This window comes from Vigna unguiculata, chromosome 9 (genome assembly GCF_004118075.2).
Source record: "Vigna unguiculata cultivar IT97K-499-35 chromosome 9, ASM411807v1, whole genome shotgun sequence".
NCBI classification, from domain to species: Eukaryota; Viridiplantae; Streptophyta; class Magnoliopsida; order Fabales; family Fabaceae; genus Vigna; species Vigna unguiculata.
This window is the reverse complement of record NC_040287.1, coordinates 40,192,196-40,214,694: the sequence shown is the minus strand read 5'-3', so window position 1 is coordinate 40,214,694 and position 22,499 is coordinate 40,192,196. Positions and strand designations below refer to the sequence as shown.

The window sequence follows — 22,499 nt, the reverse complement described above, 5'->3', positions numbered from 1 at the left end:
TTGTTAATAGCTGAATTAAACAAAATAAGTAAGTAGTAAGATAAGATTCAAAAAGTAATTAAGTTTACCAAAAATGTGATAATTGATAAATTGTCAGGCCAACTTGACTTGTTGGCCAAAAGAAAAAGGCAGTAATTGCATCTTGTACGCTATTATTTTCTTCTTACATCCTATTACGTACCATATTACTTACGGAGTTTATTTCCCAAAACGTAATAAATAATTTCGGAATTTTTTTTCTGAAAGTCAATCACTCCTCTTTTACCGAAAACATTTTCTGGAGACTTTTTAATGGGGTGGGAGGACAAAATTGATGAGATGCAGGAAGCTTTACCTAACGGAAAAAAGCCCTTCAAATGGTGCAAAGCGTGTGCGGGTAATGTTTGAGGGCTTTTTCGTTTACCCATAAGTTTATTGTAACGTCTCATTTATTTTAGGTTTTTATATTTCATTTTGCAATGTAGTGGATTTCTTTTAGCACCCCCTAATTTCTTTCTCTGTTTTATAAATTTGAAAGTTTTCACTTTGTCCTTATAGTTTATGAACTTTTGTATTATGCAATTCAATAATTATTTTTGACTTCCAATACAACCTAAGTGTTTTTTTTTCTTACTTTTGGATTGTGCAACATGGAACCCTTTTTTTATTTTTAGGTGTAATTAAAAATTCTTTTATGAGAAAAAGCTTTTGGGTCATGAAAAAATCTTGTGAACTGTACAAGTTATTTAACTGTTGGATCGTGTAATTTAAAAGGTTCTTTGAGTTAATTTGAAAGTAATTTTTTGCATAAAAAAATTTTATTACATTATTTTTGAATGTTTTTTGGATTATACAATCTGAACTTTTTTATTCTATCAAAAATACTTAGATTGTATAATCTATAATACTTTTTTTCCCTTCAATTCGTTCATGACGTAACACATAGACGTTAAGGGGATAGCAGCTAATCCACCACGTGACGGTAAGGGAGATAAATTGATTTTTTTAATCACGTGACGGTAGTGCATATAGAGACTGTGGGAGTGCAGAAAGAAATAGTCGGGAATGTAGAAGTTAGTTACCCTGTGAAAAGTCCAATCCAAAAAGAATTAGAGGTGACATAATAAAATTGTGGGTTTACCTGTGGAAATTTTATTCTGGAAACTTTGTTCTGAAAGTCTCGTTTTGAAAATTAGAAAAGATTGTTCCATAAAGCTTCCAAAAAATGTAATTCTGAATTCACCTTCTCGAAAGATAAAAGCGTTATTTTTGAAAATTTTAGTGGCTGCACAAAGCAATTGTGGGAGTGCAGGTAGTAAAAGGCTTAATGTGATTGTGGGATGATGATTATATTAAAGAAGGAAAAAAGTTATAAGTTTCAAATTTCAATAAAGTAACTGTCATTTAAAATAAAAGTTTTAATGACAACATAAACCATAAAAGAAAATAAAACATTAGGATGCAATGCATTTTTAGTTTAACAAATATATTTATAACAACGTACGTTTATTCTTTATTTATGGGGTTGTTGTTTCGGCATGCCCTAGGCTCAGAGTGGCTTATTAGATATCCATCTCATGAACATGGCTAAACATTCTTCAGGTTTGGACTCCGGAGCTGTGTGCCCTCCACCCTGCAAGTGAACCCCTCAACAACACAACTTATTATTTTATACACAATTCTCTTATTCTTACAATATAATTTATTACTTAGAAAATGTAATTTCCTAAGCTAAAATAGTGCTTACCTTCACAGTTGCAAATGTCATCCGATTTGAGTAAGTTCTCGTGTATCTATCAGTAATTTAGTCACCAAAATGAGGTTAGTATAATTTTTCATAAAAATCAATGACATGGTTGGACAACTTTTTTAGCAAAAACTTGTCAATGAAGAAAATACAAAAATGTATTTAACTTTTGAATGTTTAAAGAAAGTAGAGTTAGGTGCATACCCTGCCACCTGGCCATTGTAATACCACTACCTCCAGTCAGAGACGATGGAATAGTTTAAAGCTCTTACCCACGCTTGTGTAGACAGGAATGGAACTAGCATGTCATGATCCCCACTTTTAACAAATAAAAACATGCTTAAATATAGATTCATCATAGTGAAATTTAGAATTAGTTAATCTTCAAAAATTTTAACTAATTTAGTCCTTTTAATCAAATTTTGTTAAACTTATCTGACATTTCAAACGCATTTCATAATAGTATTTGAATTGTTTATATTGTTTGACACATTTTCGCTAAAATATGTTTAAAATGTCAAATAAACCTAATAAAATTTGGTAAAAATGACTAAATCCACGTATTTCTAAAGATGAAAGACTAAATTAGTATAAAATTTCGAAAAGAGACTGATTCCAAAATTTAATGAAACTTGAGTGACAAAAACAAATTTAACCCTAAAAATAATATTTTATTATAAGAAAGAAAAGTAAATGTATAATAGCCATGTATGATTCACAAAGAAATAATCAGGTTCTGTTCATATTGGATTTGAAATTTTACTCTGGTTATATGCCCTATAAACATTTCATTGAATGTCAATTTATCTTATCATTATTTGTAATCGAAAAATAACAAAAATAATACATAGGTAGGAAAACAATGAATCAGATACATTTAGCAAGAAAAAAAGTGCATATAATATTTAGAAATTAATGTTGACCTGTAAATCAATGAACGGTAGCCTTTTCTGCTGAGATTGACGTGATATTGGAAGCTGTTAGAGATATCAATCTTAACAGGTATGTCATAGTTACAGCGCTTCCATTTCCCTTTAGTTCCCTGCACCATAAATATATAAATATATATTAGTCTTAAAATGTTTTTGTGCACCCCTGTAATTCATTTTTAAGATATTTTGGTCATTTAAAAATACAATTTTTTTTATTTGTAAAGAAACATATAGATTAAAGGATAAAGTAATGACTGTAAAGTGTGCGTAAAAATTTGTTGAGTGTGAATATATAATGTTATATATACCTTACGAATATGCAGTGCTTTGCGGACATTATCATCGTTGGCCCAATAGCTAGAAAGGACATATGCATGAGTCTGCCCATGGAAATTCAATAAGATAAAATAAAATGTTTTTAAAATGATTTGGGTTACTAAATGCATGTTCAATTCTGAGACCTAATGCATCGGATTTTTATCAACTTTCATAATTGAAGCGGTAGAAAAAGTTGTTAAATGTATTTGTTTATTCAAAGTAGTTGGTATTGTTTTCTTAAATCAGTATCATAGACATGTTTCCTACATATTTGTATTCTTAAAATTGAGAAATCGTAATTCCAAACAGTTTTAAATAAAATTACAACTTTATTTAACATACTAAAAGAATAAGTGATGCACAAGCAGCAATTATAATACAAAACAATCAAAATAAAATGAAAATAATGTCCTTTACTAAAGGTTCTACTATATGAGTAATAATACTCGCACTCATACATTTTTTTTGTTTATTATTGAATGAAATAGAGAAAACTTTAACTGATAGATATGATAAATAATATAATAGAATTAAGAAAGTGTTAAGAAAAGAAATGAGGATAAAGTGATATAGAAGAGAATGTGAGTGTATGTATATATGTATAGTATTTTTCATTTTAATATTGTACTTCAATCAAGCTTGTTTGTAGTTACGTTAGTATTACAATGGAGTCATTTTATTTAAAATTGAATTTTTGTATAAGTGTAAATTTTAAAAGGATTACTAAAATAGAGAAGCCGTGTTATTAGATGTAAAATGTCAAAATGATATATGTTATAAAGCACGTTCTAATCTTGACTTGCTTTATTTGATGCACTAAAGTTGTGCTTCTTAATAATGACCACTTTCTTTTTTTTATTTACTGAAGTCGGATTCTTTCTTACTATTTTAGCTTCTTCTTTTTTCAATAAATATTTTTAAGAAATTAAAATTTAAATCGAAGTTCTCATTGCTAATCACATGGGAAGACAAGATAGGTCGGACACGATGATCAACTATGAGCATGTTCAAAATAAAACCGATTTTGTTGAAAATTTTAATACGTGGATCTATCAGGTTCATCTAACCCGTTAAATAAACAACCCAAAATATAAGTCCAATTAATCCAATCCATTGGTCCAATTTTTAAAAATTAAAATAATTTAAAATATTAAATTTTTTATATTATATTTTTAAAATGTGTAAACATTAATAGTATTATAATTTAAATTATTAACAGTTATAACTTAAAGTTATATCTATTAATTATAATAGAATAATTTAATATATAAATAGAATTATTTTTATTTATTTAATTAAAAATATTAATTAATTAATTAAAATTTTATAAATTATTTTATATAATTAAAAATATTTTTTATATTTCTATATATATATATATATAAATAAATTTTAAAAATTAAAAAATTAAATATTCGATTCATGAACCCGTTCTACACAGGAGGGATTATCATCCGTGGTCTTCTTTTGTTTGATGGGATGGAACGAGGGTGGTCCATTTTGTCACTTGTAACTGTCAGATGTCTAAACTAGTTGTTCAGATATATGTAACTTTATGAGTATGAAAATTTACCCTACAGGATAAAGGTGGCATTGTCAGACGATTCATCAGCAAGAGACCTCCTGCACCTCCAAGTACTACGTAGAGCAGATTCCTCACAATGGGGTTCCAAAACATGCCCAACTTGAATTCCTGAAATAGACTGTCCAAAACCAACAATTTATGGTCCCAATCCATTTAGTACAACTCCATATGTCGATGTCTGTTCTTAAGAACAAAAAAAAAAAAGGATTTAATAATTACTTGTCCCTGTAAGTATGACTAACCTCCTCGTAGGATTGCATGTCCCTTGCACAAAATGTGTTTGTGGGGTCTATGTTGCGATACTCTCCTCTGCAATTCCTTTGCAGTGACTGTTCACTCAGTAAATTACAGAAACTTCTTAGCATTTCACCTTTTGGACTCTACCAACTAAATAAAGAACAAACAAAATCACCTCGTAGAGTTCATCAGATATGAGTGCCATGCCATGATTAAACGAATTTCGTAGTTTTTTTCAGTGGATGTTGATATGGGATTTCCTGTTAATCAACGTTCTAAATTAATAAAAATATAGTTTGGTTTTATCCTGGTATAAAAGAAAATCATTATGGAAGCTGTATAAATTTGTCTGCAGATAGATAACTTGTTCCATATACTAAGAAGAAAAAATAATAATAATAATAACAACAATAAAGGAGACGTGTTATATAACGATAAGAGAAATATATAGAATTTTTTTGTTTAGAAATCATAGTTGTAATTAATTGCACAAACCTGGAGATTTATCCATGGTTGGATACCACCTTCGTTTCCTGAGAGTAATGAGATATGGTACACAAGTTATCAATGTCACAATCATTTAAGAGGAAATAGGTGCTACTTAATCTTTTAGTTTCATTTTTGGTGTTCAATTTATTTGACTCTTGAGTGAGTGTGATACCATATGAAATTTCTTGAACAAGAACTGGAATAGGAAGGCCACAGAATGAGTCGCCAGCAATGTACACCTCATTTGAGAGAAATTCCGGATGATCAATTAGCCACTACACACAATTTCAACATCACTGTCATAGACTATTCCACTTATCATGTTCATTTTTCTAAGCTGGAACGGTAGAAAAGTTAAGTTATTCTGAGTCAATTAAGTTTCTTCATTTCCAAAATTAGTAAATTTATGTCTTCATTCTACTTTTTTTCCTGAATGCATAATTCTTTTAGGTACAGAGAAATATAGCGGAAAGTATATAAAATTTGATAGACTTTATATGAAATACTTGATTTGTTAATTTTCCGAAGACAACTAAAACCACAGACACTTTAAGCCAATGAAAATGCAATTAAACCAGTGAAAATTTAAGATGGGAGTGGTGTACCTTCCTAAGGAATTGATGAGCATGGCGAACTAGCTTGGAGACATTTTGATTAACAGCAAGTTCTGTTTTGGGATAAGAGAAGCCTGTACCCGCTGGCAGATCCACAAATATAATGCTACTTACCTAACCAACATAAACAGTTTAATAAGCAAAAGTTTAAACAGTAGACAAAAAAAAATCTGAGAACACCATTGTTACATATAACTTTTTTTAGTTGGAAATTTTTTTCAATTTTTCTATTCATTTCTTCGATTTAAAACAAGCATACAAAATTCAAACAAAAAAAATATGACAATCATTTGTTATTATATCATGCTATTATATTATGATATCAAATCATGAATACCATTTTGATAAGTCTGTCCTACCTTATCAATTTGATTTGGTAGATATTGTCAAATTTGAGGACGTTTTTTTCCGGATTGTGTTCTAATGAATTTTTAAATTCATTATAGGTAACTGTAAGAACTTTAGAGATTTATTTTTTTATTATCTTCGAATTCTTTGTTCTCATGAAATTTCTTAAGTTTAGTTAATGTAAATGCATTTTTTCATCTTTATCACAAACCTTCCCCTTTAAAAAAAAATCAATTAATTTACTTTTTATTATAATCTTTCTAATATAAATTTATCATCTCTCACCTATTTAGAAAAAAATAAAATTTGTATTCACAAATCACAATTATCATAATGCAAAACATAACAAAATTCATACAACTTTAATTAAATAAACAACACTATATAAATTTGAAACTTAAAAAAAATTTACCATAGACAGTAGAAAACATAAAATTTCTAAATTTCATAATTAAGGGTTATAATAATTTGGGAAAAATGATAATTAAGGTTCATCCAAATTTCATAAAACAATTCTTAAATCAAAATTAAGATTTATACTCATTTGGGGTAAATTTAATTTGGAAGAAACATTAACAAATATAAATTATAAGATACTTGATATGTGAGAGATCATCCGAGAATGTATACTTGAATCTTAATCTATGTGTTCCTCAACCTCTATTTTCTAATCTATCTTTTTGTATTTATTTCTCCTCACACACTTTCATGATAATTTACATTATGGAAAAAAAACTTTTCATATATAAATATAAACTTTTCATTTTATCTTTTATTATATAAATCTCTTTTATAAATCAATATCTCCATTAAACTTTTCATTTTATCTTTTATTATAATTTTTTATAATATAAACTTAATATAAATAATATATAAATATAATTTTAAAAAATAAATAAATATATATATATATATATATATATAATTTTAAAAATTTTGGGAGTCATGACTTCCTGTCATTAAGTAGTTTCGCTAATGATCTGATGTTTATTTGGATAAAAAAAAAAATTATACTAAAAACAAAGAAAGTTGTAAAAGCATAAGTACATAGCAAATCAATGTTATCAACCTTTGTCCATGATTGTGGCCTCAGTGTCAAACTAGGTAAGCTCCCATTGTATTCCTGGTTTTCAAAAGACAGTGGACCTGCAAACCCAGCCAGATTTAACCGTGTATCAATTAATAAGAAAGATGATAATCATGTGTAATTTCTTTAATGGAAATTTCAAGAAATTATCACATATAATAAAGAATATTAAGAGTTATAAGAAATAGTCCAATATAATAGGCGATCTAATTGATAAAACAAATTTGACATAAAAAAATCTCGATCCGGTTAGTCAAGTTAAATTTAAAAAACTGATGATGAAATACAGAGAGTGTAAAAATATTGGAAGTGAAATTAATAAGTAATAATTACGAGGAGAAAATGATCACCTATTTCAAAAACTAACCCAGAAAAAGCGGAGCAACCTGGTCCCCCAGTTAGCCAAAGAAGAAGAGGGTCCCCTTTGGGGTCATTCTCCGACTCAATAAAATAATAGAATAGTTCTGCACTCTCCTCTGCTTCACTTTCTCCCACTTCCACATAACTGATTCCAATTCCATCGCATCAATTTATTCTAAATTTTCAATGAATAATCGAAAAGCACGAATGACCTAAATGGAGAATCATGGTTAGCTTACCCAGTTTGAAGTAGAAAAGGAAGGGGTCCATGGAAGCCAGGAAGGAAGCGCACTATGGAGTGAGACGTTGCAGAGTTTGATGAAAGAAGGAAGAGAAGAAGGAGAAGCAGAAGGCCTCTGTAATCCATAACCACCATAGAGATAGTGCAATCATAGTTTGTTTCTTGTCTCACATTGCTTTTCTACACCCTTATCCATTCCGTATGGAGTTTCATCTTCTTTAACAGGGACGGATTCAAACCGGGCCCAATTTCTTGGCCCAACTCTTCACTGTATGTCAGATGCTTGATATGTATGAAACTGAAATTATTTGATTAACATTGAAAACGTTTTATGGATATTTTTATACACATGAGTATACCATTTCTTCTACTACAAAATAGTTATAACTGAAAATAGAGTGTTTATAAATTAGGATCGGAAATAATTTCAACATCCTTCCTTAATTCTAACACCGTAAACTTCTATTTGCTCTCTAAACATCTTGAATCTCTCTGTCTTCAAAGATTTGGTCAAGATATTTGATTAACATTGAAAACAGTGATGTAACCAACAGTCACACGTACAAACACACCCACACAACATTTCCATATAGCTGATGTTTGATTACTTTTCCTTTGGTTTTAGGTTTTAGATTCAGATTATGGTTCAGGAGGTCTGATTTACTTCAAAAAATGATTTACATGAAAAGTAAGATGTGGAGTAACATTTACCACTTTTTGGAATCATAGAGCTCCAATGGTAGTCTTGATTGAATCTAAATCATCAATCTCCATTTGCGTGGCAATCGAGGAGTTAAACAAGTACTAAAGATATTGTATAATACTTGTGTTATCTGTAATACTAGTATTTCTATCCATCCAACGGCTACAAAATTTTAGAAACGTATATTTATCAAATTAATTTAAAATTATAAAAATATAATTAAAATTAATATGAATATTTCATTTTATAAAATTAAATAATAATTATTTACTTGATTTTATGGTAAAAGTGTATATTTATATATATTTTTATCAAAATGTATTGTAAATAATTATTTTAAATAATATATTAAGATTTAGTCAGTTAAAGTTATGAAATCAAATTTAATTTTAAATAAAATATTGACTGAAAAATGTAGAAAAATGTAATAGTAGATTTTTTAATAATAAAAATAATGAACGATTTAAAGATTGATGAGTAAATCCTACAAAAGTATAAAAGTTATACCATACAAAATATGTAAAGGATATATAATATAAAGCTACAAATGATAGATTGTGCATATAAATGTAAATAGTAGATTTATTAAAAATACAAAGGTTAGACAATGCAAAAAAAATATAAATGGTAAATAATTGAAAGTTACAAAATGTACACCATGTAGACAAATATAAAAAGTAGACCCTGCAAAAATACAAAGGTTAGACATTTGGTTTGGTAGACTCCTGTACTGGAAACATTTTTTACAATTTTGTTGGATTTTGAATTTCAAATTTAAACTTTATTCCCATATTTTTATAGCTTTTACAATTTAAAATTTTACATTCAAATTTTACTACTATATATTTTGAATTTTAAATTTGGAATATGTATCATAATTTTAAAAAAATATTGAAATTGAATTTATTAGTGATTTTTATAATTTTAAAAGTTTTAAAAATTTGTAATTTTTTTTTCTAATGATTCATTGATGTATATGTTATAAAAAATATTTTTTAAATTATTGTTTAATAAGAAATCTCAAAAATATGTGAAAGTTATTCAAAAATATTTAAAAATTCATTAAAAAGACTGTAATATTTTACAGTTTTTTGGATTTTGAATTTTAAATCTAATCTTTGGTATCATATTTTTATCAGATTTTTGTTATTTTAAATGTTAAATTTCAAGTTTGCTACCATATGTTTGAAAATATTCTATATTGTTTGAAAATCTAAATGTTAATTAAAAAAATCATTTAAATTTTAAATTGTAACTTGTTTGTTAAAATCGTTAGAAGAATGTAACTTGTCTGTTTTTTTTATTTAGTAATAAAAAAGTGATTCTATAATAATTTTAAAAAATAAATAAAATAGAAAAAAATCATTAAATATATATATATATATATATATTATTTATTATCTTGTTTTATTTTATATATAATTTTATATAAAAAAATAATTTCAATAAGATAATTGATTTTGATAAATATAAGTACCATATTTATCTTTTAAATTAGATACATTTTTTTATTTATTTGGAAAAGGTTTGGATAATATTTCTGTTTTGAATTTGAATGTCTAATTAAAATTTTATTACTATATTTTTATGGATTTTTGTGATTTTGAATTCAAATTCAAGTTTTATTATCATATATTTGGAATTTCAAATTTTTCGATAGGTATCTTAATTTTATAAAACAAATGAAATTAACAAATTGTTAATAATTTTTATATTTTTAAAAATTTTAAGAATTTATAATTTTCATTTTGTAATAATACACTTATGTTTATGTTATCAAAATTATTTTTAAAATCAATGTTTAGCTTAATAAGTGAACGTTGTTCAAAAACAATAAAAAAACTTTTTTTTAAGAATTAAAGATTCAAAAGTAAGTCAATATTTCTGAATAAGTATCGGAATAATTTACCATATCACATCTTTTGAGTGAATTTTTAAATGCATAGAGAGAGGACATTAAAGAATAATTTACTTAAAGACATGATCTACAATGAACATGAAAACTGAAAAACAAAAAATATAACTATTAATGAGAAAGAAAAACAAAAAAAAACGCATATTTGTCCAATTAATACATAAGAAAAATGAAATTGTTTTAGAATCTGTATGTGACGTGGTTTTAAGTGTGAGAGAAGTTCTTGAAATTGAAACAGAAGTATCTGTCTACTCCAATTTGAATATTAATATAATAATTACAAATACTATTTTAAAATTATTATTGATATTAATATATTTTATGTGATATTTACATAAGTTTGTTTCAAGTATGAATATTTAACCACATATTATTAATATTTTTAAAATTTTAATATTAAATTATTTCTATTTTAAAATAAATTTACAACAATAAAATTTTGATATTAATATTATTGTTAAAATTATAAATTAGTGATTTCAAAGCCTTCAAATCCTACTCCTAACACCTTGGAAATCAAGAAATTAGTGATTTCAATTCATAATCATCAAATAAAGGAGAAGAAACGACGTAAATATAATCAATATGCATTCTGATGTTATTTACAATATCCATTTGCAACCATAAAAATCAAGAAGAGGAATATAAAGAGAGATATAGCCAAAATCAAAAAAAATCATGAAATCATGAAAATTATACTAACGTGGAAGCAAATATATAAAAGCAATCTGAAAAGGAAAAAAAATGTAAAAAATGTACAAATTTGATACAACCATTTGAAATTGAATAACACAAACTTAAACCAATTGAAAACAAAATTCCGGAAAAGCAAATATGTCTAACAAAAATGGAATGAGAAAAAAAAATCTAGAAATTAATGAACACAAAAATTAAAAAATGGGAAACATGAACTTGAACCCGGTTAAAAAAAATCTGAAAAAGCAAAAGTGAGCGAAAAAAATTTGCAAACAAAGAAATTTGAACCAATTAAAGAAAAGTATCTGAAAAACCAAAAAAAATCTGGAAACATACATTTCAGTAACCAAATTTTAGATTTTACAATTGTTTTTTTATTGTTTGACACCATATTTTAATTATTATTACTGTTATTACTATATTAGAGTTAACATGTTAATATATTATTATAATATTTAAGAGCCCTTTTATTCTTAAATATTATATTACTTATTTATTTTTTTATATCATATTTTTAATTTTTATTATTTTTTATTGTAATTACTAATGTATTTTTATTAAAAAAAATAAATTATATTTTTAGATTTTCATAATATCTTAAATACGAATTTTTTTCATAAATTAAATTATCTGAAAATTATTTAGATACATTAAAAAAATTCATAAGAAAACCTACACTATATTATAATTTTTTTTTTAATTTAAATTTCAAATTCAAACTTTATTAGGATATTTTAAATTTACATTGTTATTAAATATTATTATATTTTATAATATATTATTATACAGTTATGAGTCATCAAATTTTTTGAATATTTGAATTTATATATTTTTATCAGAAATATTAAAGCATTTGTTAAAAAAAATTATATACTTTTTGTTTTAAATTTTAAATTCAAATTTTATTATCACACGATTTCAAATTTAAATCCAAAATTTATTATTATTATATATTATGAGAAATTTTTTACAATTTAAAATCAGAAAAAGATTTGATTTTTAATCCATTAATTTTGAAATTTATTTTAAAAAACACGGGAGAAATATATTACTTAATATTATCTACTATATGATGTTTGAAAAAATCAACAATGAGATGAAAAGTTCAATTTTCAAAGATATTAAATAAAAAAAGTTTTCAATTTAAATTTAATGTAATGTAATATTACACAAAAATATTAAATGATAATATTACATTAATTATGCATAAACATAAATTTATTCTTAAATTAATATTTGAATTTAATCATTGATATAAATTAAGATTATAAACATAATAAGTAATATTAGATCAATCATCTTCTAAACACATTAATGGAAGAAGATTTTGATTTCCAATACAATATTTTTAAGCTATCTTTCAATTTTATTAATATTAATTACTGATCAATAATATATAACAACAACAAAAATTAAATATTAATGATTAATGATAAATAAATAACAGGTAACATCTCTAGAAAACAACATCATGATATAAAATTTTATATTTTATATATATTTAAAATTGATAAATAATAACTTTTGGACTGCTTTGAATCTTAATTATATGTTTGATTGATATTTCGCAGTTTATTCAGTCCCACAAATCATAATTTTGGTTGTTCACAATAAATTGAGTCATAATTCAAAAAGACAACGTGTTGGAGATTATTGGAAGACGAAAAGTTATTGACATTTGACAACCTAAATGCTGGAAGACAAAAATAATATGAGAAGCTTTTTATTGACAATGTGACCAAAATTTTAGTTTTTCATTTATTCTTTATATTATTGACATTGAAAATTTATTAAATAAGCTACGTTGAACTTTAAGAAGAATTTTGAAACCTGTATAAAGTTTATTAAAAAAGGTAGATAGATTTTTAAAATATTTTCTATTTAAAATTATAATATAATAAATTCAAATATAACATTGTACTGAGACGCACAAAAAGTCATTGGTTCCTTCATAATTAATGTTAATCAACGACGAAGACACATTGGAAGAGACAAAAATTTCTTCATCTTTAAGAAGTTGAGAAAATATACATTAAAAATAAAAGAAATTCAAAAGTTGTTTTTATTCTTCTTAACATTTTTTATTTTATTTTTGGAAGATGAAAAGTATAAAAAGCTTATTGAGTAAATATATATTATATATTATAAATTATATGTATTTATTTTGTATTATATATATATATATATATATATATATATATATATATTATATTCTTGGACAATTTATTAACAACCATTTGTATTTTATTGAGATAAATGATCCAAGAAGAACAAACATTTTTAATTTACATTTGTAAAGATGCTTTGAAAAATCTAAAGGTAAATCTTTCTAAGAAATAAACTTATGCATGAGTGAGTAAAAACTTCCTATAGACCTTTTTATTTTTTTTAATTAAACAAATTAAAAAAATGTATGTCAAATTGATTAATACACTAACATAGGTGAACATGTAATGAAGTGAATTTCTAATATATAACTACGTACTGAGAAGTTAATAAAATATAGGATTACATGTCATTCGATATTAATATTAATACTAATATTAAAAATAAAATTTTCAAACAATTTCAAATAATATTAATTTTTTTAAAACAATTTAAATTCAGAAAGTCCAATTTAAATTAGAAAATCATGAATTAAAAATATCGTATATCTGAAGAATAATATGATATATAATAACACTTTTATTGACTCATCTATTGTATATAAAAAAATATAAAAATAGTAAGTTTCAAATTCAAATTCAGTTATTTAAACTTCAGACTCCAATCATGGACAATATAGACTCTAATCATTAAATGCACATTAGGTGATGGTGGATGATGAGAAGTAAGTATAGCTAATTGAGAGGTTTTGAAATGTTTACAAAGAGATTGAATTAAAAAAAAAATAAATTAATATTAATTATAAGTTATATCACATTAAATCAATTAAGTTGTAGAAATATTTAAGGTGCATTGTATCTGGATGAATTTGGTAGATGTGTTGAATTTGAACATGCAGATAACATTGCAATGTTTGGATATGCATTGAGTGCCACAAACCATCATTCTTAGTGTTGATATTTAATGTTTTAATAATCATTAATGCAAACTTCTTGGAATAGGTAAAGTAATTCTTGAGAAAGTGAGAGTTTTTCTATTTGCAGTTATTGATATTAACTATTATTCATATTCAGAGAAATTCTTGATATACTTTCTAACAAAAATTCATTTTGTGAGAACATGTAAAGTAAAAAGTTGTTCATAGTTAATGTTGTCAGAATTAGAAAACAAAATGTGTTGAAAGTAGGTATTCCAAGTTGTAAAAACTTCTTTAGGAAGCTAAGTTAAAAATTATGTAATGCACAACTATATATGACAGTGCATTGAGACACTAAAAATAATTACTTTCTTTATAATTAATAACTTGGAAGAACACAAGTTTCTTTATTTCGGAGTAAAAAGATATTGTTTTTTGAAAGATTAACTTTGAAAAATGTAAGAACTTTTTAACATTGTACAAAACTTCTTCAAGAAACTACGTAAAGTTTTACAAAATAAAAAACCATAATAGGCCTTTTTTTATGAATGTTTAAAAGATACATATATGACTATGCACTTGGAAAAAAAAAACTAATTTCTTTACTTATAATTAATGCCTAAAAAAATAAAAGTTCATTGAAGTTAAACTTTGCAAAATGTGAGATTTCTCGAACATTCTTCAAAAAGTTACGTAAATAATTGTAATAAAATAGAAAATTATAATTATAAATTATAATTCAAAATTCCTTTTGGGTCATGAAAAAATATTTTGAGCTGTACAAGTTATTTAACTGTTGGATTGTGTAATTTAAAAGGTTCTTTGACTTAATTTAAAAGTAAAAAGAGTTCTATTACATAATTTTTGAATGTTTTTTGAATTATACAATCTGAGTTTTTTTTCTATGAAAAATAATTTTAGATTTTATAATTTAAAATAATTTTTTTCCCTTTAATTCGTTCATGACGTAACACAGACGTTAAGGGGATAGCAGCTAATCCACCAGGTGACGACGGTGAGGGAGATAAATCGATTTTTCTAACCACCCTCTAATAGTGCAGAAAGAAATGGTCTGGACTGTGGAAGCTACCCTGTGAAAAGTCCAATCCCAAAAAGAATTAGAGGTGACTTAAAATTGTGGGTTTACCCTGTGGAAATTTTATTCTGGAAACTCTGTTCTTAATGTCTCGTTTTGAAAATTAGAAAAGATTTGTCCATAAAGCTTCCAAAATATGTAATTCTAAATTCACCTTTTCGAAAGATAAAAGCGTTATTTTTGAAAATTTTAGTGGATGCACAAAGAAATGGTGGGAGTGCAGGTAGTAAAAGGCCTAATGTGATTTTGGGATGATAATTATATGAAAGAAGGAAAAAAGTTATAAGTTTCAAATTTCAATAAAGTAACTTTCATTTAAAATAAAACTTTTAATGACAACATAAACCATAAAAGAAAATAAAACAGTAGGATCTAATGCACTTTTAGTTTAACAAATATATTTATAACAACGTAGGTTTATCCTTTATTTATGGGGTTGTTGTTTTGGCATGCCCTAGGCTCAGAGTGGCTTATTAGATATCCATCTCATGAACATGGCTAAACATTCTTCAGGTTTGTACTCCGGAGCTGTGTGCCCTCCACCCTGCAAGTGGACCCCTCAACAACACAACTTATTATTTTATACACAATTCTCTTATTCTTACAATATATTTTATTACTTAGAATATTTTTTGCCTAAGCTGAAATAGTGCCTACCTTCACGGTTGCAAATGTCATCCGATTTGAGTAAGTTCTCGTGTATCTATCAGTAATTTAGTCACCAAAATGAGGTTAGTATAGTTTTTCATAAAAATCAATGACATAGTTCGATATCGTTTTTAGCAAAAACTTGTCAATGAAAAAAATACAAAAATGTATTTAACTTTTGAATGTTTAAAGAAAGTAGAGTTAGGTGCATACCCTGCCACTTGGCCATTGTAATACCACTGCCTCCAGTCAGAGACGATGGAATAGTTTAAAGCTCTTACCCAAGCTTGTGTAGATAGGAATGGAACTACCATGTCATGATCCCCACTGTTAACAAACAAAAACAATATTATTTTATTAGAAAGAAAAGTAAATGTATAATAAGCCATATATGATTCACAAAGAAATAATCAGGTTCTGTTTATATTGGATTTGAAATTTTAGTCTGGTTATATGCCCTATAAGCATTTCATTGAATGGCAATATATCTTATCGATATTTGTAATCGAGAAATAACACAAATAATACATAGGTAGGAAAACAATGAATCAGATACATTTAGCAAGAAAAAAGGTTCATATAATATATAGAAATTAATGTTGACCTGTATATCAATGAACGGTAGCCTTTTCTGCTGAGATTGACGTGATATTGAAAGCTGTTAGAGATATCAGTCTTAAAAGGTATGTCATAGTTACACCGCTTCCATTTCCCTTTAGTTCCCTGCACAATAAATATATATTAGTCTTAAAATGTTTTTTTACACACCTATAGTTCACTTTTAAGATATTTTGTTCATTAAAAAGTATAATTTTTTGATCTGTAAAGAAACATATAGATTAAAGGATGAAGTAATGAATGTAAAGTGTGCGTAAAAATTTGTTGAGTGTGAATATATAATGTTATATATACCTTACGAATATGCAGTGCTTTGCGGACATTATCATCATTGGCCCAATAGCTAGAAAGGACATATGCATGAGTCTGCGCATGGAAATTCAATAAAATAAAATAAAATGTTTTTAAAGTGATTTGGGTTACCAAATGCATGTTCAATTCTGAGACCTAATGCATCGGATTTTTTTATCAACTTTCATAGTTGAAGCGGTAGAAAAAGTTGTTAAATGTATTTGTTTATTCAAAGTAGTTGGTATTGTTTTCTTAAATCAGTATCATAGACATGTTTCCTACATATTTGTATTCTTAAAATTGAGAAATCGTAATTCCAAACAGTTTTAAATAAAATTACAACTTTATTTAACATACTAAAAGAATAAGTGATGCACAAGCAGCAATTATAATACAAAACAATCAAAATAAAATGAAAATAGTGTCCTTTACTAAAGGTATTCTACTATACGAGTAATAATACTTGCACTCATACATTTTTTTTGTTTATGATCGAATGAAACAGAGAAAATTTTAACTGATATATATGATAAATAATATAACAGAATTAAGAAAGAGTTAAGAAAAGAAATGAGGATAAAGTGATATGGAAGAGAATTTGAGTGTGTGTATATATGTATACTATTTTTCATTTTCATATTGTACTTCAATCAAGCTTGTTTGTAGTTACGTTGGTATTACAATGGAGTCATTTTATTTAAAATTGAATTTTTGTATAAGTGTAAATTTTAAAAAGATTACTGAAATAAAGAAGCGGTGTTATTAGATGTAAAATTTCAAAATGAAATATGTTATAAAGCACGTTTTAATTTTGACTTTCTTTATTTTATGCACTAAAGTTGTGTATCTTAATAATGAACACCTTTCTTTTACGTACTGAAGTGGGATTCTTTCTCACCACTTCGGCTTTTTTTTTTCTTTTAAAAAAAAGTAAATATTTTTAAGAAATTAAAATTTAAATAGAACTGTCTCATTGCTAATCACATTTGACATAGGGTAACAAGATTATTTGGACTCGATGGATCAATGAGCGTGTTCAAAATGAAACCGATTTTGTTCAAAATTTTATTTTTAGTCGACTCGTCCAAACTGTTAATTAAACAATCCAAAATATAGATCAAATTAATCTAATCTATTGACCCAATATTTCAAAATTAAAAATTAAAATTAAAATAATTTAAGAGATTAAATTTTTAATTATATTTTTTAAATATGTAAATATATAATAATATTATAATTTAAATCGGTTATAAATTAAAGTTATATTTATTAATTATAATAGAATAATTTAACATATAAATATAATAATTATTTTAATTTAGTTAATTAAAAATATTAATTAATTAATTAAATTTTATATAATTAAAAAATGTTTTTAATATTTATATATATATATATATATATATAAACTAAATTTAAAAATAAAAAAATTAAAATAAATAAATAAATATCCAATTCATGAACCCGTTCTGTGAAGGACGTTCTTTTGTTTGACGGGATCGAATGAGGGTGGTCCATTTTGTCACCTGTACCTGTGAGATGTCATGTCTAAACTAGTTGCTCAGATATATGTAACTTTATGGGTATGAAAATTTACCCTACAGTATAAAGGTGGCATTGTGAGAGGATAGGATTCATGAGCAAGGGACCTCCTGCTGCTCCAAGTATCTTGAATTGGATTACGCAGAGCAGATTCCTCACAATGGGGTTCCAAAACATGCCCAACTTGAATTCCTGAAATAGACTGTCCAAAACCAACAATTTATGGTCCCAATCCATTTAGTACAACTCCATATGTCGATGTCTGTTCTTAAGAACAAAAAAAAAAAGGATTTAATAATTACTTGTCCCTGTAAGTATGACTAACCTCCTCGTAGGATTGCATGTCCCTTGCACAAAATGTGTTTGTGGGGTCTATGTTGCGATACTCTCCTCTGCAATTCCTTTGCAGTGACTGTTCACTCAGTAAATTACAGAAACTTCTTAGCATTTCACCTTTTGGACTCTACCAACTAAATAAAGAACAAACAAAATCACCTCGTAGAGTTCATCAGATATGAGTGCCATGCCATGATTAAACGGAATTTTGTAGTTTTTTTCAGTGGATGTTGTTATGGGATTTCCCAGAATGTATCCCTGTAAAAAAAAATTCCTGTTAATCAACTTTCTAAATTAATAAAAATATAGTTTGGTTTTATCCTGGTATAAAAGGAAATCATTATGGAAGCTGTATAAATTTGTCTGCAGATAGATAACTTTTCCCATATACTAAGAAAAATAATAATAATAATAACAACAATAAAGGAGACGTGTTATATAACAATAAGAGAAATATATACAATTTTTTTGTTTAGAAATCATAGTTGTAATTAATTGCACAAACCTGGAGATTTATCCATGGTTGGATACCACCTTCGTTTCCTGAGAGTAACGATATATGGGGAAAAAGTAGTGCTATTTGTCAGTTAAATCATTTTTGGTGTTCAATTTATTTGACTCTTCGGTGAGTGTGATACCATATGAAATTTCTTGAACAAGAACTGGAATAGGAAGGCCACAGAATGAGTCGCCAGCAATGTACACCTCATTTGAGAGAAATTCCGGATGATCAATTAGCCACTACACACAATTTCAACATCACTGTCATAGACTATTCCACTTATCATGTTCATTTTTCTATGTTGGAACCGTAGAAAAGTGTAAGTTATTCTGAGTCAATTAAGTTTCTCAGTTTTCGAAATTAGTAAATTTAGTCTTCATTTTACTTTTTTTTTCCTGAATACATAATTATTTTAGGTACAGAGAAATACAGCGGAAAGTGTATCAAATTTGATAGACTTTATATGAAATGCTTGATTTGTTAAATTTCCAAATATAACTAAAACCACAGACACTTTAAGCCAGTGAAAATTTAAGATGGGAGTGGTGTACCTTCCTAAGAAATTGATGAGCATGGCGAACTAGCTTGGAGACATTTTGATTAACAGCAAGTTCTGTTTTGGGATAAGAGAAGCCTGTACCCGCTGGCAGATCCACAAATATGATGCTACTTACCTAACCAACAAAACCATAAACAGTTTAATCAAACACAAATTTAAACAGTATAGTTCAGCTTATGTTTATTTGGATAAAAAAATTTATACTAATAACAAAGAAAGTTGTAAAAGGATTAAGTACATAGCAAATAAATGTTATCAACCTTTGTCCATGATTGTGGCTTCAGTCTCAAATTAGGTAAGCTCCCATTGTATTCCTGGTTTTCAAAAGACAGTGGACCTGCAAACCCAGCCAGATTTAACCGTGTAACAATTAATAAGAAAGATGATAATCATATGTAATTTCTTTAATGCAAGATTCCAAGAAATTATGACATATATTTCCATTAAAAAATTGATAATAAAGAATATAAAGAGTTATAAGAAACAGTCCAATATAATAGGCGATCTAACTGATAAAACAAATTTGACATAAAAAAATCTCCATCCGGTTAGTCAAGTTAAATTTTAAAAACTCATTTGGACAATATTTTACTTATTTTTTCCGATAATAATATTTTTTCTTTATGATAATATGTTAAAATAGATCAGAAAAATAGATGATGAAATACAGAGAGTGTAAAAATATCGGAAGTGTAATTACGAAGTAACAATTATGAGGAGAAAATGATCACCTATTTCAAAAACTAACCCAGAAAAAGCGGAGCAACCTGGTCCCCCAGTTAGCCAAAGAAGAAGAGGGTCCCCTTTGGGGTCATTCTCCGACTCAATAAAATAATAGAATAGTTCTGCACTCTCCTCTGCTTCACTTTCTCCCACTTCCACATAACTGATTCCAATTCCATCGCATCAATTTATTCTAAATTTTCAATGAATAATCGAAAAGCACGAATGACCTAAATGGAGAATCATGGTTAGCTTACCCAGTTTGAAGTAGAAAAGGAAGGGGTCCATGGAAGCCAGGAAGGAAGCGCACTATGGAGTGAGACGTTGCAGAGTTTGATGAAAGAAGGAAGAGAAGAAGGAGAAGCAGAAGGCCTCTGTAATCCATAACCACCATAGAGATAGTGCAATCATAGTTTGTTTCTTGTCTCACATTGCTTTTCTACACCCTTATCCATTCCGTATGGAGTTTCATCTTCTTTAACAGGGACGGATTCAAACCGGGCCCAATTTCTTGGCCCAACTCTTCACTGTATGTCAGATGCTTGATATGTATGAAACTGAAATTATTTGATTAACATTGAAAACGTTTTATGGATATTTTTATACACATGAGTATACCATTTCTTCTACTACAAAATAGTTATAACTGAAAATAGAGTGTTTATAAATTAGGATCGGAAATAATTTCAACATCCTTCCTTAATTCTAACACCGTAAACTTCTATTTGCTCTCTAAACATCTTGAATCTCTCTGTCTTCAAAGATTTGGTCAAGATATTTGATTAACATTGAAAACAGTGATGTAACCAACAGTCACACGTACAAACACACCCACACAACATTTCCATATAGCTGATGTTTGATTACTTTTCCTTTGGTTTTAGGTTTTAGATTCAGATTATGGTTCAGGAGGTCTGATTTACTTCAAAAAATGATTTACATGAAAAGTAAGATGTGGAGTAACATTTACCACTTTTTGGAATCATAGAGCTCCAATGGTAGTCTTGATTGAATCTAAATCATCAATCTCCATTTGCGTGGCAATCGAGGAGTTAAACAAGTACTAAAGATATTGTATAATACTTGTGTTATCTGTAATACTAGTATTTCTATCCATCCAACGGCTACAAAATTTTAGAAACGTATATTTATCAAATTAATTTAAAATTATAAAAATATAATTAAAATTAATATGAATATTTCATTTTATAAAATTAAATAATAATTATTTACTTGATTTTATGGTAAAAGTGTATATTTATATATATTTTTATCAAAATGTATTGTAAATAATTATTTTAAATAATATATTAAGATTTAGTCAGTTAAAGTTATGAAATCAAATTTAATTTTAAATAAAATATTGACTGAAAAATGTAGAAAAATGTAATAGTAGATTTTTTAATAATAAAAATAATGAACGATTTAAAGATTGATGAGTAAATCCTACAAAAGTATAAAAGTTATACCATACAAAATATGTAAAGGATATATAATATAAAGCTACAAATGATAGATTGTGCATATAAATGTAAATAGTAGATTTATTAAAAATACAAAGGTTAGACAATGCAAAAAAAATATAAATGGTAAATAATTGAAAGTTACAAAATGTACACCATGTAGACAAATATAAAAAGTAGACCCTGCAAAAATACAAAGGTTAGACATTTGGTTTGGTAGACTCCTGTACTGGAAACATTTTTTACAATTTTGTTGGATTTTGAATTTCAAATTTAAACTTTATTCCCATATTTTTATAGCTTTTACAATTTAAAATTTTACATTCAAATTTTACTACTATATATTTTGAATTTTAAATTTGGAATATGTATCATAATTTTAAAAAATATTGAAATTGAATTTATTAGTGATTTTATAATTTTAAAAGTTTTAAAAATTTGTAATTTT

At 26.2% G+C, this 22,499-nt stretch overlaps 1 protein-coding gene and 1 pseudogene across 1 annotated transcript; both read right to left on the bottom strand.

Moving 5' to 3' along the window:
• Positions 1 to 1,407: 1,407 nt before the first annotated feature.
• On the bottom strand, positions 1,408 to 8,187 carry LOC114163241 (annotated as a pseudogene).
• Positions 8,188 to 15,663: 7,476 nt separating this feature from the next.
• Positions 15,664 to 21,072, bottom strand: LOC114163239 (serine carboxypeptidase-like 7). The gene is made up of 14 exons (XM_028047421.1): positions 20,846 to 21,072; positions 20,597 to 20,751; positions 20,126 to 20,202; positions 19,858 to 19,980; positions 19,443 to 19,545; positions 19,310 to 19,347; positions 18,964 to 19,062; positions 18,794 to 18,880; positions 18,524 to 18,670; positions 16,930 to 17,001; positions 16,622 to 16,740; positions 16,231 to 16,344; positions 16,027 to 16,072; positions 15,664 to 15,913 (listed from the first exon to the last, which is right to left on the bottom strand). Exons 1-14 carry the CDS (start codon positions 20,980 to 20,982, stop codon positions 15,830 to 15,832), a joined length of 1,401 nt encoding a protein of 466 aa, XP_027903222.1. The 5' UTR covers positions 20,983 to 21,072; the 3' UTR covers positions 15,664 to 15,829.
• Between the last annotated feature and the right edge of the window lie 1,427 nt (positions 21,073 to 22,499).